Below are 21872 nucleotides of genomic sequence, written 5' to 3' on the forward strand. Positions count from 1 at the left end.
TTTATAGAAAAAATATATACTTTATTTTCAACTAGAAAGGTGCAAACATGTAACTTTTGGTCACACTCTCAACAAATAAACTGTCCAAAAAACAGTCATAGTCAAAGTAGAGACAAATGCTTCCAGGTGGAAAAACCAATCAGCTATACAGAGCCACTCGTTTTTAATAAAGGTCATTTGTTCGTTAAAAGTGAGGCTACGCGTTTCCAACCTATAGATCAGACTTGAAGGACATCACTGCCTCATTTTCAGCAAATAACCTGTTTGGATGGACTGTTGCTCCAACTGCACAGAATTTCTATTTGAATATCCATTTCATGCTTTGAATTATCAAACAAGCTTTCCGTCCTACCTATGGTGTTCAGAATTGAGGCTAACATTTGAAATATCAAAGCATTAAAAACATAAAAAGGCACAAACAACTTTAAATTAACTTAGATAACTGTACAAATATATATATATACACACAATATTTACAGTATCAATAAAAAAAAATCTGGCTTGTTACAGGCAAATTAGCTTGCCACAAGCTGTCCAGTCTAATAGACAGAATTCTGATTGCTGAACAATGTCATCGAATCAGAAATGTCATAGCTGAATCTGCTGTTCTGACTTAAAGACGAACTTGACTCAGCCTCATGATGGCTGGAGAATGCACATCCAAGCTGTCGCTGGAGCTATAGACAGGTCAGTGAGCATGCTAAAGTTTTCCTTTTCAGTGACATTCCAAATAGCAGTCACATCACTACCCCTAAAGATGACAACTTTCTACTGGCCTCCTCCCACTGCTCCTAGCATACATGCTGGCGCTGTGCACTAATATAGTCCTATGGTCAAGTCTCAATTTCTTCAAACCAGTGTCTGGGGTTGATGGACTATTCGTTCGAATATCACATGGCACAGTATTTTGAATTTGGTGGGAATTTTTCTTTTCCCCAGTTAGAAGCACAGATTTAGATGACTTGTGCCACTGAAATCATGTGTACACAAAAATGAGATGTGAATCGATTCAAGTGACAGCCTAAAATGTTCACATGTCTCACTGTCTCTGGCTTTAGGCCATGTCTCCATACATCTTCCTGTAGTACAGTGACTCGAAGATGTCATTGTCTCCGGGGCAGTTGTAATGGCAGGCACAGGTCTTGATGAACATCATGCTCTTCTTCATGACTTCCCCATCAGGACACTTGAACTCCACGGGAAGGGTGGTGGTTCTGTGAGGGGTGCAGCACCGCCCGTCTGTGCACACTCCGCAGAATTTAGCTCGGTATGTCTTCATGCTGGTGCAGCCAGAGAGCTCAAACTTGATCGGCTTGGAGATTTTGGGGGTCCGGATGCACTTTTTGCCTTTCTGAGGAAGACAAGGGAGGAGAGAAAAATCAATGACTCTGCAAGGGGTGTGGCTTTCTTCAACCTCTGTGTGTTCTAGTCTCCGGGGCATCTAACTTCTGTTTATATTTTGAGGAGGGAAAGTTTGAGTCTCATTTGCCAGTTTTCCAAAAATAGACATGGCATCTTTGGGGGTGTCTTGAATGAAACAGGGCTGTGGAGGATTTCCTAGTGGAAAACTGGTGGTTTCTATTAGGGAAGGTCTCATCCCAGTAAAACAGCTCAATGGTATTTTTGGAGATAACAGGCCTCTGTAACAGGGGTGATCAGAGACCTAGCTGTAGGCCAGTCCACTCTTGTTCCATGACCAGGAGTCAATAGAAACAGAACACCATACCTTAATATTCTCCTCCAGGTCAGCTTCGCAAGGCCTGACCATGCAGAGGCGGCTCTGCTTCTCCAGCCTGCAGAAGGCGTTGTCATTGGTAACCCGGGTGGAGATGCCCATTCCGCAGGTCTTGGAACAGGCACTCCACTCTGTGGTCTGGACCAGGCAGTTGGCTCGGATCATGGTTGGGTCTGGGCCAAACGTGTCTTCCGGCCGGTAAGCTATGAGAGCAGAGCACACAAACACAAGGTGAAACACTAGGCTAAGACACTTCCCCCTGCCCTCGGCCAAGTCAGGACTCGGCCCCTGGTGGAGAATCACGAGGCTGACTTAGAGGGAGGCTCAGCTTACCTGCGAGCGCAGGGCCGACCACGGTGTGCTCCTTGGGCTCATCACACACCCACTCCTCGCAGCATTTCCCGGGCAGCTTGACCCGCCGCGGGAAGGGGCAGTCGGGGCTGGGCAGGCGGATGTCCACGCTGCATAGGGGCACGCAGCCCACCGACCCGTCCAGACACGTGCACTGGTATTTGCAGCTGCTCTGAAAAGACTCTCCGCTTCGGTACACAGTTCCTCCGAAGACGCAGGGGGCACCATCTTTAGCTGAAGGAGAGGAAGGGAAAAGGGGGGGATGCAGGGCTTAAGCGTCATTCTGGAGGCTCCAACAGGAAGCGCATCGGGGATGGGAGCTGGGAGCTGGGCTCCAGGGGGAAGGCTGGAAATAGCCGAAGGGGAGGAAGGGACCCAATTCGAGCGGCGTTATTTTCCGTTAGCGGGAAGGTGGGTGTGACGGACGAGGTCATCGACTGTCGTCCCCCCCCCCCCCGCCCCCGGGACCCCGGTGTTGGGGTCGGGGGCGAGGGGCCCGGGAGGTGGGGAGGGGGCGGGGGCTGCAGGTCTTACCGGTGCACACGCCGATCTTGCGGTTGGCCGGGGAGCCGAAGTCGCAGAAGAGGCCCTTGTGCGGATCGCAGGGGTCGCGCTCGGTACACAACTCGCTCAGCTGCTTGGCGCACACGCGGCAGCAGCCGCAGCCGTCCAGCACCAAGCTGACGCCGGCGGGGCAGCGCGGCGCCGGGCCGGCAGGGCACTGGCACGGGGCGCTGCAGTCCTGGCCGGAGGCGGGCTGCAGAGGGAGGCGGCGGTGAGCCGACGCACGCCCCTCGGCGCCGCCTGGCCCCCTTCCCGCCCTCCGCGTCCCTCCCCCCGGCGCCGGCCGCTGCGGGGTCTCTCCGGTGCTTACCCGGCTGCAGAGGGCGAGCAGGAGCACGAAGGCGCAGCGGACCGAGCTCAGGCCGGTGGCTGACATGGTCGGGGCGCTGCGGCCGGCGGGCGGCGGGCGGCGAGAGGCGGCTGGCCGGGCGGGCGGCGCGAGTTTGGGCCGGAGGCGGGGGCAGGGGCGCGCCGGGCTGCGGTCTCGGGAGCTGTCGGCCGGGGCGGCTGCCGTCGGACTGGAGGAGGTGGGTCGCCGGCGGTGGGAGTCGCACTGCCTGCCTCCTCTCAGCGGGGAAGAGTTGTTGTGTGAGGCCGGGGCGGGCGGCCCGAGGCTTTTATACTCTCCGGGCGGCCCCGGCTCGCCAATGAGCTGAATGGAGTCCTACACAAACAGGGACATTCCTCGCATTCCTCCCCACCTTCCTGCCTCATCAACTCACACCGGATTGATCCTGACCCCTTGACACTCAGCATTCCTCCCGTCTGAAAAAGCTGGCACACTCCAGCTCACCAAAAAAAAAAAAAAGGCTCAGTATTTCCAGCCACCAAATAGGATTTTTCCCCCCTTGCCTCTTCGCATCACTCCTGATTTATATGATATAAAAACACATCGGCAGTGATTTTATTATTTTTATACTACTTTTTAAAAAATACCACTCATTTCTGTTTCTAATAGCTGTGCTTGTTCTACCCACTGACATAAATCCTTTGTAGGAGATAGCTGAGAAAAGGCTAATAGCAGGGATTCCTGAAAAATTCGAAAAGGTTTCCTTTTTATTTTTTGGTAATGATTTTTAGTTTTAGAGGCTGTCTGCCTTTGAAACTCTTCAGAGGGCACAAGAGGGGTTCATTGTCTTTAACTGCTTGAAATCCCCAAGAAGCAGACGCATACCTGCAAATCTGTGAATTCCATATGTTGGGGATGTAGGAAATTTATCATATGTCACATGAAATAACGTGGGTGCGCATGGCCAGAGTAGAAAGAGAATAAAGCCAGGGGTCTGAGTATGGATGCAGTTTTATGGGAGAGATTTCCACACTCTTTCTTCGTGTTCTCTTAATATGTAGCAGTTTTAGTGTTGGGGCCTAGAGAGGGAAAAGGGATGATTGGGCATCAACACTTGCAGGAAAAATCGGTCTGTTGTTATGTCAGGACAACTGATTCTGTGCTGGGTAGGTAGAAGCCCTGGGTGTTGGGATGTAAAAAGGGGTGGGAAGACAGGAAAACCTTACAGGAGGAGACCAGCATGAAGCTTGGGGTTTACTTGGGGAGTTTTAAACACAGTCATGGTTTTTTGAAAAATGAGTGATTTTTCTTATACTAAAACCTATAATCTTTGAATGTGAATTGGTCTTGGTTTGTCTGGCAGTATAAAAAAAATCCAATTATGTAACAAGAACACTATACCATTGTATTTGGTTGTAAACTGAGTGTCAGTAAATAATATATTTTAGTGACTCTCCACACACCTATGAATAGTGATTGTTACTTCTTATTACCCTAGGAGCCTGAAGCCTAATAGAGTTAGATTAGATCAAGGCAGGAACAGGTTTTATTCCCTGTGCTCCTGTGCAGATGTCAAATATGGCCAACAAAATCTAAACATATGTCCCTTTCCTAATATTGCTATCTAGCTTCACTAAGGAGTCAGGTAATTAACCGTGCTTCCTTTTAGAATATATAGTTTAGTTGCTTATTTGTTAATAACTCCAGTTTCCATTTTATGGAAAGAGAATGATTCCAGGGCTATGCCATTTTTTCCTATTGTAATGCCACATTGTTTGATGCTGGTGTTACCATGAGCAGATTCATTTTAGCCGTTGATTATTTCTTGTATAGGTTGAAGATTAACCTATCTGTTTAAGATGCAAAAGCAAGCTTTCAGAACATTATAGATTATAATTTGAAAATAGCCTGTTTAAACAGGCCTCATTTTTTTCAAGTTTCATTTTATTCTGTTGAAAAAGAGCCAAGAAAAAAATAACTACTTTAACTTCAGCACAAACCGCATCATCTGTGCACAATTACCTTGTTAAGCAATCCACATGCTGTACGGTGTAGTTGCATATCAACAGTGTGAATGGCCAGCCAGCGATGGGGGCCTCTGAAGCTGAGGAAGAATTTTCATCATTGTTATTTAATGTTCTTTCCAAGCATTCCTCAAAGAGAAGAGGCCTTAAAAGTTCCTATTTAAAGAAGGAACATTCCAAGTTATGTTAATAGCCGCATATGTATTAAAGGTAACTTGGTCCCCAATTTTTTCTTCCCCTGTGGATGATTTTAAAAGTCCAAAATATGTGGGAAGCCACAGTGAAATCTTTCAAGACCTAAACCTCCAATTATATCTACCACTAATGGCTGGAAAGGTGTGGTGGATGGGGAAGGGTAGGGATGAGAAGCTGGGACCTCACCCAAGGTGGCCTGCGGCCTAGGCCATGAGCTCTCGTGGCTTGCAGGGTGAGAGAGCTGGGAAAACCAGTTGGGGATTTTTGAATCCTCTAGAGGTCCTAAGAGCCACCACCACCACCAGCTTCATGTCCAGCAGAGTGGAGACTCATTCATGGAGGGGCTAAATTGCTAGACTGGGTTCCAGTTGGGTGACCTGGGTTATATTCTTGGAACTGCCATTCACAAATTTTAGGGAAGTCACAAGTAGGAGTCATATTCTTAAGTTTTCACTTATAAAGTGATGGTAATAATATTTTATTTCATAGGGTGTAAGTATAATTAGATTATAGTTTTCAGAGAATTAGTGCCTTATTTTATTTATCTTTCTTGATTTCCTGTTTTTCCACAAGCACCTAACAAGTATATTCCTATTCTGCTGTGCTGTTAAAACAATATCAGGTCATATTATAAAAAGAATTTGGTTTTACTGTAAAATTCACGTGGTCTTTCAAAGTCTCAAAAGTCCATAGTTAGCTCCAATTGGATGGTTTTAATTTTGGCTAAAAGAAGACAGCATATTGAAATATACAGAAAATGGAATCTCAGAATAGAAAAACATGCTCTGCATGTAAGGTTAGATTGGGGCTTTATGATCAAAACTCTTTGAAAGGTTTAAAACAAAAGATTATGAAGAGACTGACAGATAGGGAGAGAGAGAGTGAATACACCCAAGACATTCACAGACTCAAAAGTATGTTTATATTGTGATACAGATCATCTGGTGTCAGGAAATTCAAAGGGAAAGGCTGACACTCTGTCCTTCACTCATGCCGTGGAATCTGAATTCTTGTGCTATTATAAATGACTCAGCAAATGTTTGTGTGTGCCTGGGCGGTAAAGTGGAAATAGTGGCTTCTTACAACTTCTTCCAGCTCTGACTTATCCCAACGCTTTTGACTGACAGCAGGTCAGAAATGGAAGAAAAAAGTTCTTTGAATTTGTGTGCAGAATGGTTAAGATGCACTAATTTTGTCTTGTAAGCAAGTGTTTATCTGGCCAATGCTTTTTAGAGAGCATTTTTTTTTTTCCTGGTAAAATGAGGAATTCACTGAGATGGCCACTGAGTCCTATTTACAGAGCTATATAAGGTATGCGTGTGTCTACTCAGGCATCCTTTGTACAGGTCATTTGGTTAAGGCTTGTAAGATGTTCAGCTGCGGATGTACTACATTCCTTCTCTTACGGTCTTTGTTGTTTCTTTTCCCTCCTAAAAAAAAGATAAGTTACTTGATCAGGTATCAGACATAGAGAAAACCTGGCAAGAATACAGGAAAGTGGCCAGACTTGGAGTGTTTGTGTACTTAAAGAAGGAATCTTGCACACTTCAACTTTCAGTCATAGACATTTTCTTATAAGAGCAAGCGGGAGTCTGTGGCAGCCCTCAAAGCGGAAATCAAAGCTTCCAGGGAATGTGACTCAGAGCCAAGACCTGTACGCAATACATACACTGAGCTGTCAGATTTATAGGTAGTCTGGCCGTATAAGGACATCTGGACAGGGTGCGATTTGTTGTGGGTTGGGAGTGGGCTTATGATTTTTCTGACATGCCTCAAATCCAATCAAGTAAATGAATTCCAGCAAAAAAAAAAAAGAAAAGAAAAAAAGGTGTGCCAGAGGCTTTTGAAAAAATAGTAATAAATGTTATCCTAAAATCTTCCAGGACCCTGGCTTGGCTTACATTTCCTTGTATTTGCTTAAGATGAAGGTTAAAGAGAGGGCGTACTCCCTGGGAGTTCAGAGGTGGGAAAGAAGCACGGATGTTTACTATTGAAATGACATTCATTTCCTTCATGCTTTCCTCTCCTTATAATTAGTTCTCTGACTTTCTGAGGCTATTTTCTGATGCAAAGGTATTTGTCAGAAGGTAGTCAAGACTGTTCCATGTGGTCTGTGTTTTATGTTTGCTTGTTCATTTACTTGCTGGTAAATGAAGATGAGGGTTAGAGGAGTGAGGGAAGTAAAGAATTTTTTAAAAAATATGCTGTTTCCTTCAGTTTGCTATTTGTCTCACTTATGCTGTTCTTTGAATGAGAATCCTGTGTTGCTTCTAGTCTGCTTGCATTAGTCTGAGATGGTGCTGGAGAATACAGATGCTTCTACATGGAGATGTGTCTAACACTTTTCCTGATAGGTTAGCAACACAAGTGTATTGCCATAGCAACCTGGAGTATTTACAGCCCTAAGGTAGAGTCTCCTAGATACTTAACGGTGATAAGTGAGTAGGAATGAAAAGAATGGAGGTAACCGTTTTTTCAAATGTGTGATTTGGGGAAAGGAGATCAATAGGTTTAAGAGGAAGATAGAATTTATTTATTTATTTATTCATGAGATCATTTATTTCAGAGAATGGGAATAAGTGAAAGGATAAATATTTTGAGAAAACTAATGTAGAATATACTTGAATGTGTTCTTAGAGATTTTGCTGGGGAACGGGAAGGGGGTTGCAGATGAAGCCAGAGCCATCAGCTCATCCTTTGAAATGTCCTCCCACCTCCTATCAATAAGTCTGAGGCCCCTTCTCAAAACTTCAGAGCTTCCTGGAATACTTTTTGAAAATCACTAAGTAGGACTCAGAGAACTGGCTAGGCTTCCCAGGTGGTTCTGTGGTAAAGAATCTGCCTGCCAAGCAGGAGACTCAAGTTGGATCTCTGGGTTAGGAAGATCCCCTGGATCAGGAAATGGGAACTCACTTCAGTATTCCTGGGAAATCTCATAGACAGAGGAACCTGGCAGGCTGCAGTCCATGCATGAGGTCACAAAAAGACAGACACTGCTGAGCAACTAAACAACAACAACAACAACCACAAATGAACCGGCTGGGAACCTGGAGATGTGACTTCCACATCTGCAACACCTTCCATGGGAGCTCAGAGATGGCCCTGATCTCTGAGTACTCAATTTCTCACCTGCTTGTAGTTTTTTAGCCTGAGACCATGTTTATGAAAGTACTTTTAGATAATGTCTGGCAACTTTAAATGTACCCATCTCTTCTATCTTTCAGTGGCTCTTGCTCTTCTTAGGACTAAGTCCAGCTGAGCCTTGATTTTTAGAAATTCCATCACAGTTTGACTTGATAACACCATTTATCTTTGCAGGGATTTCTGAGTATTAAAGCTGTGTGAAAGCTTAGAGAAAATCAAATCTGACTTCTTCATTTTTTAGCCTAGGTGCTCAGAATTGGTAGAGACATTTAATAAATGAACTTTTAGGTAAGAATATCAAATTAAATATTCAGGACACAACTAAAATTTTATTATTTCCTGTGTCCATGATGTTTTCTTTATGTTATTTATTGCTCGGAAAGCCAAGATGATATTTTATGCTTAACATCATGCCACATACATTTTACACTCTACATATATTTGGGCTGACTTTCTTCTTTCATTTAGTTTATAATGCAAACTGTGCTACCATGAGAATGACAAGCAGATATTCAAATTAAATGGGAACTAGTAGCCAGTACATTCTAGACTATTGAAAACTAAGTTGTTCAAATTGTCCAAAGAGTTTCTAATATTCCCCTATGTGTGAGTTTTTAAAAAACTGTGCGTATGGGAATTATATCTTAAAACCTAGACAGATGGATAAGGCTTTTTGCAAAGGTATCAGAGCTGCTAGATCAGAGCTTACACCATAAAGGAAGAAAAGCCATTCTATTTAAACTCTTGACACCATCAGATTTGAAGTAAATGTGAACTAATGCATTGTTTAATTTGACATTAGAATGCACAATGTCAATTTTGTCTGATCAATTTAACAGGAATGCTTCTTAGCGCTCTGTCCGTGTGCCTGAAATGGATACCCTCTATGGCTGTATTGCCTTGTGTTTATGTAGAAATTTTAAATTTACAAAAGCCCTTTTACCTAAATGATCTCGCTTCAACTTCATAACAACCCTGTGAGGGATATTGTTCCCATTTTGTGGGTGAGGAAATCGAGGTCTGAGAAGACTGAGTAACTTTACGTAAGCTTGGGCAGAGGTGGAGCAGGGACATGTGAATTTAAATTCAATTTTAAAGGGAATACCCTACCTCTTCTTGCAAACTCCACTGCTTCTTTTCTTCACTTTTTATATACACGGATCTTTGAACAGTGCATGTTCTTAAAATAGTTATTTCAGAGCTTCTTAAAACTCTTGAAGCACACACCCTAGAAGGCATATAAAACACTGTGGGATAATTAGCAGAGTTAGCATTATGTTGCTGAGATAAGCATGAAGTAGAAAGATAACATTTACTGATCTGTGTTAGGAGAGACTCTTGGGCTTAGATAAAGATTTTTTTCCCGGACAATTAAGATTTTTGTGATTTTGCTGTGTAGGCAGATGTGTTGCTTCTTATCCACTAACAAACTAATGTAGCTAAAAAAGGAAACATGAATCAAGATGATGGGTATGCTCTGGGAGGCTGAATATCAGGGTGTGTACTACTGTGACATCAGCTTCAGCCCACACTGAAAATGTTCAGTCTCTAACTCAGTGCTGTCTTGTTTAGGCTGAGACTAGGACCAACCACAGGCATCAAAAAAAAAATCTTCTTGAATAATTGCATCATTCCCTGATAAACTACCCATGTGAATAGATATTATGACAGAGTCTCAGACAGGCCATGGACACTAAAGCCGTGTCTACCATAGACCGATTTTCACAATTATTACTTAGTAGGTATGTCTCAGCATGTTATTAACATAGTGCTTATTTTAAGAACTTCATCTTCAGTGAAAGTGCACTTTCCTCATATTGAATCCGGTGTGTGTTTCAGGCTTACTGCTTTCCCCTTCTTTCTCTATGGAATGATATGATTCGAATCCTTTTGAGTTTCATGTTGTTAATGGAATGAGAGCTGTGTCATCACCACACATGGCAGAGATTAGGAGTGTTGTTGTCTGGGAGTGGCAGGGTTGTAACGTGGGGATTTTCTTATTGACCCATGTGTGTGTATGAAAGCTAACAACCGCAGGATCAAGTTTCATGTAACCGTAGACTTAACTTGCTCATGTCTGGAAATATTTTACCATTAAGCCGTTTCTCACGTATAGATGAGGAAAGCTGATTTTGTCCAAATGAATCTTTGGTGGTATCTTCATCATTTCCCACTGCTCTCTGTTGATTCTTCTTGCTCATGTGTTTTACCCAGCTGTTTCCAAATATGGTGGATTCCCGAGATTCCCACTGCTTGCTTTCAACTCTGTAGGTAGGCAGGCAAACTTCTGGCCTATCTTCACATAGACTGTGAACCCATTTTACTTTACAGTGAGGTGAGGCACTGCTGGGCACTGCTGGGTACCATGGCGGGGGCTGTTGTGGTAGAACTGAGCACAAAACCCTCCATCTGCACAGGCCTCTCCTCACCAGTCCAGCAGATTTTACCAGACCAGCTTATGCAGGAGCTGCCAGCCAGGGGCTGCCACGGCTTCTCTGGTGTTCTCTTCTTACTCATGGAAGCCTGGTCTTAATCTACAGGGGGCTCAGGAACTACAAATTCCTGTATTGCTCATGCGTCACATACAACTTTCCAGGAAGGGAAAATGACCTCTTATTGAGTAGAAGTGGCAATCTGTAGACTTCTGCCTACAACAACTGCCAAGGACTAGGGGTTTTCTCACTCTGTGTGAGGACGGGTGACCAAGTGCATTGAGAGTGCATCACCTGGTGTCCTTTTAGAAAAGCACTGCTGAAGGTCACTTGCTTAGGCTCCTTCTTTTTAATGGCAATGGTGGAGGTAGGGAAATTTTACTGTTCTGTTATTTCAGGCAGCCCAGTATTCAGACAAACTTAGGAAAGCAAAGGGAAAAAAACAAAGAAACTAGTAGAGCGTGTTTTAAAAACCTTTGGTGCTTACATTTTAAGATCTCAAGAATAAAGCCTACAAAGTAAACTTGATTTGTATTTAATTAAAGATGATTTTCAACAGTTCTTTTTCAAAAAGTTAAAAATGTAGTTTATTGAAAGATACGCATCTTTATAGGCTTCCCAGGTGGCACTAGTGGTAAAGAAACGGCCTGTCAATGCAGGAGACTTAAAAGATGTGGTTTTGTTCCTGGGTTGGGAAGATCCCCTGGAGGAGGGCATGGCAACGCACTCCAGTATTCTTGTGTGGAGAATCCCATGGATAGAGGAGCCTGGCGGGCCACAGTTCACAGGGTCACAAAGACTCAGACATGATTGAAGCGACTTGGCACGCGTGCGTGTGTCTTTACAAAGAGTAATGGCAAACAGTCCAATTTAGAAGTTTAAATAAATGTAGATGATTTTAATACTAACCATATATATATAAAGCTGAAGTCACTGCCTTTGAATAATTTTTGATATTTTGGTATGAAATTTTATTACTTTAAGTGGGTTAATTCTATAGTTTAAAACAGTTCCTAAAATTAGCCACCATTGTGGATTTAACTAGGCTGACTTTTTGTTATCTTGATTTCAAATGTTCTGTTGATAGAAGTAATACAGAAGTGATGTGAATATAGAATTTGCTAGACTTAGTATTTCTTTTTTTAACTGCTTCAGGAGATATCTTTTTTTCCTTTTTATTATTTCATTAATCAGCTGTTTTATTAAATGTGTGACATCATGCAAACTAACCTATCTGAGCCTCAGTTGGCACCTATAGATATACTAGTACCTACTTAAAAGATTGTTGGGACAGTTTGAGGGAATGAAATTTCCAAATCTTGTAAAGTGCCAAGGACAATGCTTGTCACAGGATAAGCACTCAATGAATGCTCATTAAAGGAAAATAAAACTTTTCTTTTAGCTCATATCTAAATATTTTCAGATCTAAATTTCTACATTAGCACATTGACCAAGTATTAGCCCCTTAGCTCAGTAGGTTTCAGGGTCATACGATCTGCATATTGCATGGAAAGAAAAGAATGTGCTAACAGTTTCTGTTGACAGCCCTTTTCCAGCAAAACACATACCATTGTTATGTCATTTGTGAATGATTTATGACTTGTGGTTCTGTCCTTAGGATCCCATTTTTTTTTTTTTTTTTGCCATCAAAGTGCCATGGGTGGATGTGGGCGGGGGTGGAGTATAAGTTCTTGAAAGAAGTAAAGAGTACAGCTAAGGAATTTGATACCAGTTATTATTGAATGTGCATATCGACAACATCTAAGCAGATTATATTAATATCCATGAGAAAGTAAAAGTGTTTATGCTAAAATAATAAACTAGGCTGCTGTTCCATCTTGGATTTAGTTGCAAAAACAATGCCTGGAAAATGTTTCTGTGGGACAGGAGATGTGTGTGTGTATGTCTGTCTGTCTGTCTGTGTCTGTGTATCCACATGGGTGATATTGACACTGTAGGACAGGGAAGAAAATTTAAGTTTCTAGGTTTTGCTGTTAAAATCATGAAATGAAAGAGAGGAAAAGAGAGAAAGAAAGTCTAATATATATATAAGATGAGGATGAGAATGGCTTGGCTACAATAATATAACACAGCCTCACATCATGAATGATACTGAGTCCCCTCTGTGCATATGGGAAAATTTAACTTTATGGAATTCAATTGCTAGAAAAGACAATTTCATAGAACTGTGCAAGTGGAAAATGAAATATCCCTTCGGATGATGCAGTTGCATTTAATGACCATAAAAGAGGTGACCTAATTTTGTCATGCTAATAGTAAAAGTTGTGGTATTTCATCTGCCTCTTGGGAGAAAGTGAGGCACAACAAAAGTATTAGGGAAGCTGAATAGAGAAACCTAAAGACTGAGTAGATTGGTGATGGTACCATGTGACTCTTCCCTGTTGGAAAGTAGTCATCTCGGCAGGTGGTTGGTCAGCCTTCTTTCTCTCTCTCAGCTTTCCCCCAGAGCCTGCCTTCAGGATCCTGATATGCACAGATGAGAACACCTTCCCCATACTGCCTGCCTTTCCCCCGTCTCCAAAGTGGTGCAGTGTTCTAACGAACCCTGTCCTAAAGATGCTTGTTCTTATGAAATATCTTCCTGTGTGTCTTTACAGCACACTCACAGATTTCCTGACTTGTTGGGGGCTTTGCACCTAGTTCCTGCTCTTCCGCTGAACCCTAAGTCCTGTAAACATCATGGGTTTACTCCAATATCCACTGGAAGACACTTGTAAGTTCTTGTTGCCTGTTTCTTTGAAGCCAGCCAAACAAAACAACCCACGCTTTGCCCTGCGCATCCTTCTATAGAGTGTGTTTTTATACTCTGCAGCTCCTAAAACACATGTATACGTGTGGCACACAGTGACAAACACACACACACACACTGTGTTTACTGTCGCCAAATATTTACCATACAACCCACTGTAATAAGGTTTCTGATTTTAGCACAGGGATTTGCCACCTATTCATTGCCAAATCTAGTGGATTATTTTCAGTCCTTATATATGACCTGATTTCTCTTGGGTTTTGTAGTTGAGTCTCATCCCCTCCCCATCTCTTCGACCATTCCCTTTAGTCTGCCTTTGAAGTCTCATTTCGCCCTACCACAGATGCCCTATAGTCTTTTTGTCCCTGGTTCTCTTCTTACTAACATGTTCTTCCACTGCCTTATGTAGACCGTTCCCTGCTCTCTGGATCTTGACCGGAAACGTTCTTGCTGTGCACAAGACATTAATCTGAATGTCCTACACAGACCTTAAAGTACTCAAAGCCACCCCCAAATCTACTCCCTTTAATTTCCTCAGTCTTAGTGATGGGAACCAACGTCACCCCATGTTGACGCCTGTACGCTGTTTGATATTCCTTTTTCTCTTTCACGTCCTATGTCTGGTCAGCCCCAAAGCTCTATGGACTCTACCTTCTCATGATATTTTCCCAGTATACCATGCCATTAGCATCTTTTGTCTGAATCCCTGTATTAGTCTTTTTGTTATTATTTTTTGACCTACCTCATTTGCCCTTTCCAATTTGCTCCTTCCATTGCTGCCAGAAGTACTGCAAAGTATTTACTTACCGGCTTAAAACTTTCACATGGTTTTCATTGCCTTTGAAATAAATTCCTTTGTCTGGTTCCTATCTTTCCCATTCTTATCTCTAAATACCCATCACCCCTGCCCTGTTTTTCATTTCATGTTTTGTTCCAGTAATTTAGTTTCATTATGTTAATCATGGCCTTATTACATACTCGTCTTGCTTATCCAGCACCTGGAGGAGCTGTAAAATGTGTTTACACCAAACACAAACCTTCAACTGTATTAGGAGCTTGTTTTGGTTTTTTTTTTTTGAGCTAGTACATATACATTCACACATACACATGCATTTAGTGAAACAAAAAATTTATAGAAACAATATTTATTGTTACCATATATGATACTTTTGGTACCTTAAAATCAGTTCCATTTCATTTTTTAAAAATATTGATTTTGGCCTCAGTGATACTATGATTTATAAGAAATATATAATGGTCTTTCAGTGATATATGTATACTTGGTCTTTGTGCCATTTCTGGCTCACAGCTTTCAGAACACTTGAAATTTCCTAAGTATTGGGAGTGATAAAGGTGTCTTTTGTTATATGAATGAGGTAAACTTTGGAAGCACTTAAGGATTGCCATTGGCACCAACCTTGAGATTAGAGGGTTGAGACCTCCTTTCCCCCTCTTCCCACCCCCACCATACCAGACCTCTGGGGAGCTCCCAAGAGGTTCAATCAATCGCCAATGGCTGATGATTTAATCAGCCATGCCTTTGTGATGAAGCCTCCATAAAAGTACAAAAGGACAGGGTTCAGGAAGTTTCTGGGTTGGTGACCACATGGCAGTTTAGGAGCCTGGTGTGGCTGGAGAAGGCATGGAGCTCAACACCCTTTCCACCTACCTTGCCTAATGCATTTCTTCCATCTGGCTGTTAAGTAAAATGTTTTTTTGAGTTCTGTGAGCTGTTCAAGTAAATTAATAGAAAGCAGGGAGGGGGTTGTGGAAACCTTTAATTTCTAACCAGTCAGTCAGAAGCACTGATAAGACCTGGGCTTGCAACTGACCTCTGATATGGAGGACAGTCTTATGAGACTGAGCCCTTTAATTGTGCAATCTGAATTGTTTGTTAATGTGGAGAAACCTACACACACACACACACACTGAAATTGGATCTAAGAACCCTTTCAATCTCTAAGCTTATTTTACTGTCTAATGGAAACCACACATTAGAAATAAGATATATGGATATAACTTTCAACCCCAGGTTATCAGGATAGGCTATCTGAGTAAGCATTGGAAGAAAGGGGAAGATCATGAGGATGTGAGGTTTGGGGACGCTGTAGACATTTTAGGATCATCAAAAGAGCACTGTAGATGCTGGGAGATGAATATGTGGAGTCCTAGCAAAATACAGACCAGAGATGCAGAGAAAACATGAGTTCCTGGTACTTAATCAGTTTTGTCAGTTTCATGAGCCAGTATGTCTAGCTCTCCTTTTTTGAAATGGGTTGCATATAAGTTCAGTTCAGTTCAGTTGCTCCATCAGATCTGACTCCTGTGACCTCATGGACTGCAGCACACCAGGCTTCCCTATCTTTCCCTATCCTTCATCTTCCAGACTTTGCTCAAATTCATGTCCACTGAGCCTGTGATGCCATCCAACCATCTCATCCTCTGTTGTTCCCTTCTCCTCCCGCCTTCAATCTTTCCTAGCATCAGGGTCTTTTCCAATGAGTTGGCTCTTCACATCAGGTTGGCCAGAGTATTTGAGTTTCAGCTTCAGCATCAGTCCTTCTAATGAATATTCAGGGTTGATTTCCTTTAGGATTGACTGGTTTGATTTCCTTGCAGTCCAAGGGACACTCAAGAGTCTTCTCCAACACCACACTTCAAAAGCATCAATTCTTCAGCACTCAGATTTCCTTATAGGCCAGCTCTCACATCCATACATGACTACTGGAAAAACTATAGCTTTATCTAGATGGACCTTTGTTGGCAGAATAATGTCTCTGCTTTTTAATATGCTGTGTAGGTTTGTCATAGCTTTTCTTCCAAGGAGCAAGTTGCTTTTAATTTTATGGCTGCAGTAGCCATCCACAGTCATTTTGGAGCCCAAGAAAATGAAGTCTTTCATGGTTTCCATTCTTTCCCCATCTATTTGTCATGAAGTGATGGGACCGGATGGTCTTAGTTTTTTGAATGTTGAATTTTAAGCCGGCTTTTTCACTCTCCTCTTTCACTTGCATTAAGAGGCTCGTTAGTTCCTCTGCTTTCTGCCATAAGGGTGGTGTCATCTGTGTATCTGATACTTCTCCTGGCACTCTTGATTCCAGCTTGTGCTTCATCCAGCCTGGCATTTCACATTGATGTAGTCTGCATGTAATTTGAATAAACAGGATGACAATATACAGCCTTGACGTACTCCTTCCTCAATTTGGAACCAGTCTGTTGTTTCATGTCCGGTTCTAACTGTTGCTTCTTGACCTGCATACAGATTTCTCAAGAGGCAGGTAAGATGGTCTGGTATTCCCATCTCTTTAAGAGTTTTCCACAGTTTGTTGTGATCCACACAATCAAAGACTTTGGCCTAAGTGAAAATAACACCCAGTTGTGGATGTGACTGGTGATGGAAGTAAAGTCCGATGCTGTAAAGAATAGTATTGCATAGGAACCTGGAATGTTAGGTCCATGAATCAAAGTAAATTAGAAGCAGTCAAACAGGAGATGGCAAGAATGAACATTGACATTTTGGGAATCAGTGAAGTAGAATGGACCGGAATGGGCAAATTTAATTCAGATGACCATTATATCTGCAATTATGGGCAGGAATCCCTTAGAAGAAATGGAGTAGCCCTCAGAGTCAACAAAAGAGTCTGAAATACAGTACTTGGGTACAGTCTCAAAAGTGACAGAATGATCTCTGTTTGTTTTCAAGGCAAACCACTCATTATCACAGTAATCCAAGTCTATGCCCCAACCACTAATGCCATAGTAGCTGAAGTTGAATGGTTGTATGAAGACCTACAAGACCTTCTAGAACTAGCCCCCCAAAATATGTCTTTTTCATCATAGGAGACTGGAATGCAAAAGTCAAAAGTCAAGAGATGCCTGGAGTGACATGCAAGTTTGGCCTTGGAGTACAAAATTAGCCAGGGCAAAGGCTAACAGAGTTTTGCCGAGAATGACCTGGGTTCCAGGTATCATACTCCAAAATGTCCTGGCTGAAACAAACTTTGCCAGTGTGAGAAAGATAATTGTTTTATTTTCACATTTATATTTTCTAAAGTAATTACTTATAATCTTTTCCAGTTCTATCATAGTATTAGGATATAACAATGCTTTCCAGGCTACCCCTTTTTAAAATAACATAATGGAATATATAGAAAATGATAGTATGAAATGGTGTTTTGGGGCAAAGTCTTTCTAAAAGTTCTAAACTTTTGGAAAGGTAAAGGTATAGAAATTCCTTTGGTTTAAAGATATCAAAGATCATAGGGAAGCTTACTGGAAACTTGCTACTTTTTAAAAAAAGTGTTGAGGTAATTTAAAGTATTTCTTGGAAGTTGATTTCTGAGTATTTGTGAATAACCTCTCACATAGCATCAAGTACAAACAAATCTACCATTCAATGAATTCCTTATATAAAGTTTGAGAACTGGTTTGAGCTTTAAAATATTCTATAAATATTCTGTGTTTAGCTAAAACTGCAAATTTACTAAGGTATTAGGAACTATGATGATTTATATTATATTTATATAGCTTATTTCTATCAATTCATTTATTGATCATATAAATAAAATATTTGAGGCTTATGTATTCATATCTGGTAAACTTATGGTTTTCAGAACACTAGGGAATACAGTGTTTATTTCATTCAAGCCATAATTTATTGAAGTAAAAAATTCTCTGGAAAATTGGATATGAGGAATATAAGAAAAGTTGCTGGTTGATGTATTGCTAACAATTAATGCAGCTGTCAAAATTGCCTAACCTTAGGCATGAGAAGAACTTCGTGGAAAATTCTTCCAGGCTAGTAAATTTATTCAAATGCTCTAAATTAAACAAATAGACATTTGTTATTATTTCCCTTGCAATGAAATAAGTAATTCACAAATATTTTGAGCATTTGATATATTTCTGACTGTTTCAAACACAGTAGGGTATTAAAAGATATCTAGGTTTTGCTTATGAGGCGGTTATGATCTATTTGCAGAAGCAGGTTATAAGTGTTAAACCAATGATACTGTTTTCTGACATGGGAACCACATGACACTGAAAATTCTGGAGGATTGGTGTGATGTGATATTTCATGACCCCAAAGTTTATTAGAACTTTTGAAGAACTTTGATGTATAGATTATGATAGAACCGCATGCTATGAGGCTTGAGAGCTTTTTCTCAAGTGTCAGTCAGTGGGGGCTGAGTCATTAAGTGGTCATGAATGGATATAGCATTAAGTGTTCTGTAAGTGACGAGGAAGGAAAAGTAACCAATGTGGAAAACTCCATGTGACTTTTTAATGACTACAAGCTGGGTTAAAAGATGAGGACAAGAGAAACAGCAAGGGCTTTCCAGACCTTCAGTTCAATCCAATTCAGTTCAGTGGCTCGGTCATGTCCGACTCTTTGCGACCCCATGAATTGCAGCACGCCAGGCCTCCCTGTCCATCACCAACTCTCGGAGTTCACTCAAACTCATGTCCATTGAGTTGGTGATGCCATCCAGCCATCTCATCCTCTGTCGTCCCCTTCTCCTGCCCCCAATCCCTCCCAGCATCAGTCTTTTCCAATGAATCAACTCTTCACATGAGGTGGCCAGAGTATTGGAGTTTCAGCTTTAGCATCAGTCCTTCCAGTGAACAATGGTGAAATCAGTTGACTTTGCAAATGTTGTGACGTATATGGAAGAGAATAGGTGGGCTGTTTGGACCTCAACTCACAGGAATGAAATAGAAGTATTCAGGAAGGAACTACAGTATAGGGACTGCGATCCTAATGTCTTTCTTTTACTCTAATGTTAAATACTTCAGTTTTAGTTTTAGTCTTTTAGTCCTCTGGTCTTTAGAACACGTATGGCAATGCCATGGATTGTAGCCCATCAGGCTCCTCTGTTCATGGAATTCTCCAGGCAAGAATACTGGAGTGGGTTGCCATTCCTTTCTTCAGAGGATCTTCCCAACCCAGAGATTAAACCCAGGTCTTCTGCATTGCAGTCAGACACTTTACTGTCTTGAGGCATATATACATATATAGCTCTATAATAATTTTCAGAGCTTATAAAATGTTAAGAATACACTTGAAAATTTATAAACAATGATTAAGAGAGTCTCAAAAGTCAGAGTTAGTAATGCTGAAATTATTGTTATGCTTCTGTTTCTCCTCTGGCCTTAGTATTTAGTGTTAGTCGCTCAGATGTATCTGACTCTTTGCGACCCCACAGACTGTAGCCCATCAGGCTCTTCTGTCCATGGGATTCTCCAGGTGAGAATATTGGGGTGGATTGCCATTCCCTTCTCCAGGGGATTTTCCCAACCCAGGGATCAAACCCAGGTCTCCTGCATTGCAAGCAGCTCTGGCCTTAAGTAGTATCTATTATTTTTTCTGTCTACAGCCTGCAAAGCACCAGGAACATGGAAAAACAGAAAATACAACAAACATTTGTTGAATTAATGCATCTTTCCTGAGAGCAGAGATTATATTTCTTCTTTTTTTTTGTCATTCTCCATGACTCCTATATGGTGTTTTGCATGCAGTGGACTAACTATAAAGTATTGAAAATGTTTATATTATTGAGAAACAAGCATGACTGAAGCCAATATTACTTGGTCAAACTGTCTCACTCATTCTTTCATTCATTCAGCCATTCAGTCATGGGTACATTCACAGGAGCTGTACTAAGGACTATTAGTCTGATGGTGATTTTATGCCTTCCCTGGTGGATCAGTGGTAAGGAATCTGCCTGCCAATGCAGGAGATGTGGGTTTGATCCCTGGGTTGGGAAGATCTCTTGGAGAAGTAAATGGCAACAGACTCTAGTATTGTTGCCTGGAAAATTCCGTGGACAGAGGAGATTGGCTGGTTACAGTCTATAGGGTTGCAAAGAGTTGGACATGACTTAAGGACTAAACAGGCTGTCCAACTCTTACTGATCCTTCAACTCTTAACTCTCTTGTCACTTTGTTTAGCATTCCAGACTGAGTGAGGTGCTTATCCTTTCATAACCATTTTCTAATTATATGGTAATTTGTTTGTGTCTGTTACCAGATAGGGATCCATAAGAGCAGAATTGAGTCATTCACCTCATGGTCCCTAGTGCCAAGCCTAATACCTTGTTTATAGGTATCACTTGAGGGAAGTTTGTTGAGTAAATGTTTGTAAAAAAATATAATCTTTAATGATGATATTGTCAGATATATGACTTTGGTAATTTGGGTTTTAAGTATTGTGTTAGGAAAATTGAAAAAAACTGCCAGTTATAAGTTTGGAGACAAAGTATGCATTAATAAGAAGGAATAATTACAAACACAGAAATTTGATATCAGCTATATGATGAAATGTACATAACCATTAATAAACTATTCATATATTATAACCATTAATAAACTATTCATATCATATGATGAAATGTACATAACCATTAATAAACTATTCACATTTTTATTGTGACAAACTTACTGTGTGTCTAATAATTAAAACATAATTGTTAATGAAAGTGCTCAGTCGCTCAGTTGTGTCAGATTCTTTTTGTATATTCATCAAAAATTATGTAAAACATGAAATGCACATTTGAGTATATCTTGAGCTGTTTGTTGTTTAATCACTAAGTTGTATCCAATGGACTGTAGTCCCATGGATAGTAGTCTGCCAAGCTTCTCTGCCCTGGAATTTTCCAGCAAGAATACTGAAATGGGGTGCCATTTCCTGCTCCAGAAGATCATCCCAGTCTAGGGATCAAACCCACGTCTCTTGGATCTCCTGCATTGGCAGGTGGATTCTTTACCACTAGCGCTACCTGGGAAGCCTAATTGTTAATGAAAAGTGAAAGTCTCCCAGTCGTGTGTGACTGCAATCCCATGGACTGTAGCCTGCCTGGCTCCTCTGTCTATGGAATTCTCCAGGCAAGAACACCGGAGTGGGTTGCCATTTCCTTCTCCAGGAGATCTTTCCAACCCAGGGATCGAACCCAGATCTCCTGCATTGCAGGCAGATTCTTTACCAACTGAGCCATTAGGGAAGCCCCTAACTGTTAATGAAAGGGTGATATTTATTCAATGTTTAAATAAAATGACTGTCTCTTTAACCAAATTAAATAACACAAAATTTCTTTTTGACACTCTCAAATCAAATAAGTAACAATTATTATCTTTAGGTTGGAAGTATAGACTGATGAGATTTAAAATATTTTTCTAAAACTTAGCAATGTTGTTTGTAACAAATAGAATGGAATCCACTAGTATGTCCTTATTTATTTGATTGTGATCTTTCAGTCCCCACCAGAACTTTTTGAGAAAAAATAGAATCTATATGTAAGGTAAAGTTTACTTTATAATTAGACATGTGCCTTTACGTGTTTGGAGGTTAGAGACAACTCACAAGTCTTGG

At 41.3% G+C, this 21872-nt stretch overlaps 1 protein-coding gene and 1 long non-coding RNA gene across 3 annotated transcripts in view; one reads left to right on the forward strand and one right to left on the reverse strand.

Annotated features, from left to right (window-relative positions):
- On the reverse strand, positions 1-3238 carry CCN2 (cellular communication network factor 2). The gene is made up of 5 exons (XM_040239229.1): positions 2961-3238; positions 2621-2843; positions 2069-2320; positions 1727-1938; positions 1-1351 (listed from the first exon to the last, which is right to left on the reverse strand). The coding sequence occupies exons 1-5, from the start codon at positions 3024-3026 to the stop codon at positions 1055-1057; spliced, it is 1050 nt and encodes a 349-aa protein (XP_040095163.1). The 5' UTR covers positions 3027-3238; the 3' UTR covers positions 1-1054.
- LOC120863026 overlaps positions 2367-21872 on the forward strand; it is a 27607-nt gene continuing 8101 nt past the window's right edge. For both annotated transcript variants that reach the window (XR_005720905.1, XR_005720906.1), the window contains exon 1: positions 2367-2497. This is a non-coding gene — a long non-coding RNA (uncharacterized LOC120863026). The remainder of the gene's footprint in view (positions 2498-21872) is intronic.

This window comes from Oryx dammah, unplaced genomic scaffold (assembly GCF_014754425.2).
Source record: "Oryx dammah isolate SB20612 unplaced genomic scaffold, SCBI_Odam_1.1 HiC_scaffold_4, whole genome shotgun sequence".
NCBI lineage: Eukaryota > Metazoa > Chordata > Mammalia > Artiodactyla > Bovidae > Oryx > Oryx dammah.

Excerpts from the sequence above, each read along its gene's own strand:
- CCN2 (XM_040239229.1), bottom strand. The coding sequence starts at position 3,026 with ATGTCAGCCACCGGCCTGAGCTCGGTCCGCTGCGCCTTCGTGCTCCTG. Across the intron at positions 1,939-2,068 it reads GGTCGGCCCTGCGCTCGCAG|CTTACCGGCCGGAAGACACG; the intron begins GTAAGCTGAGCC and ends CTGCTCTCATAG. Across the intron at positions 1,352-1,726 it reads ACCTGGAGGAGAATATTAAG|AAAGGCAAAAAGTGCATCCG; the intron begins GTATGGTGTTCT and ends TGTCTTCCTCAG.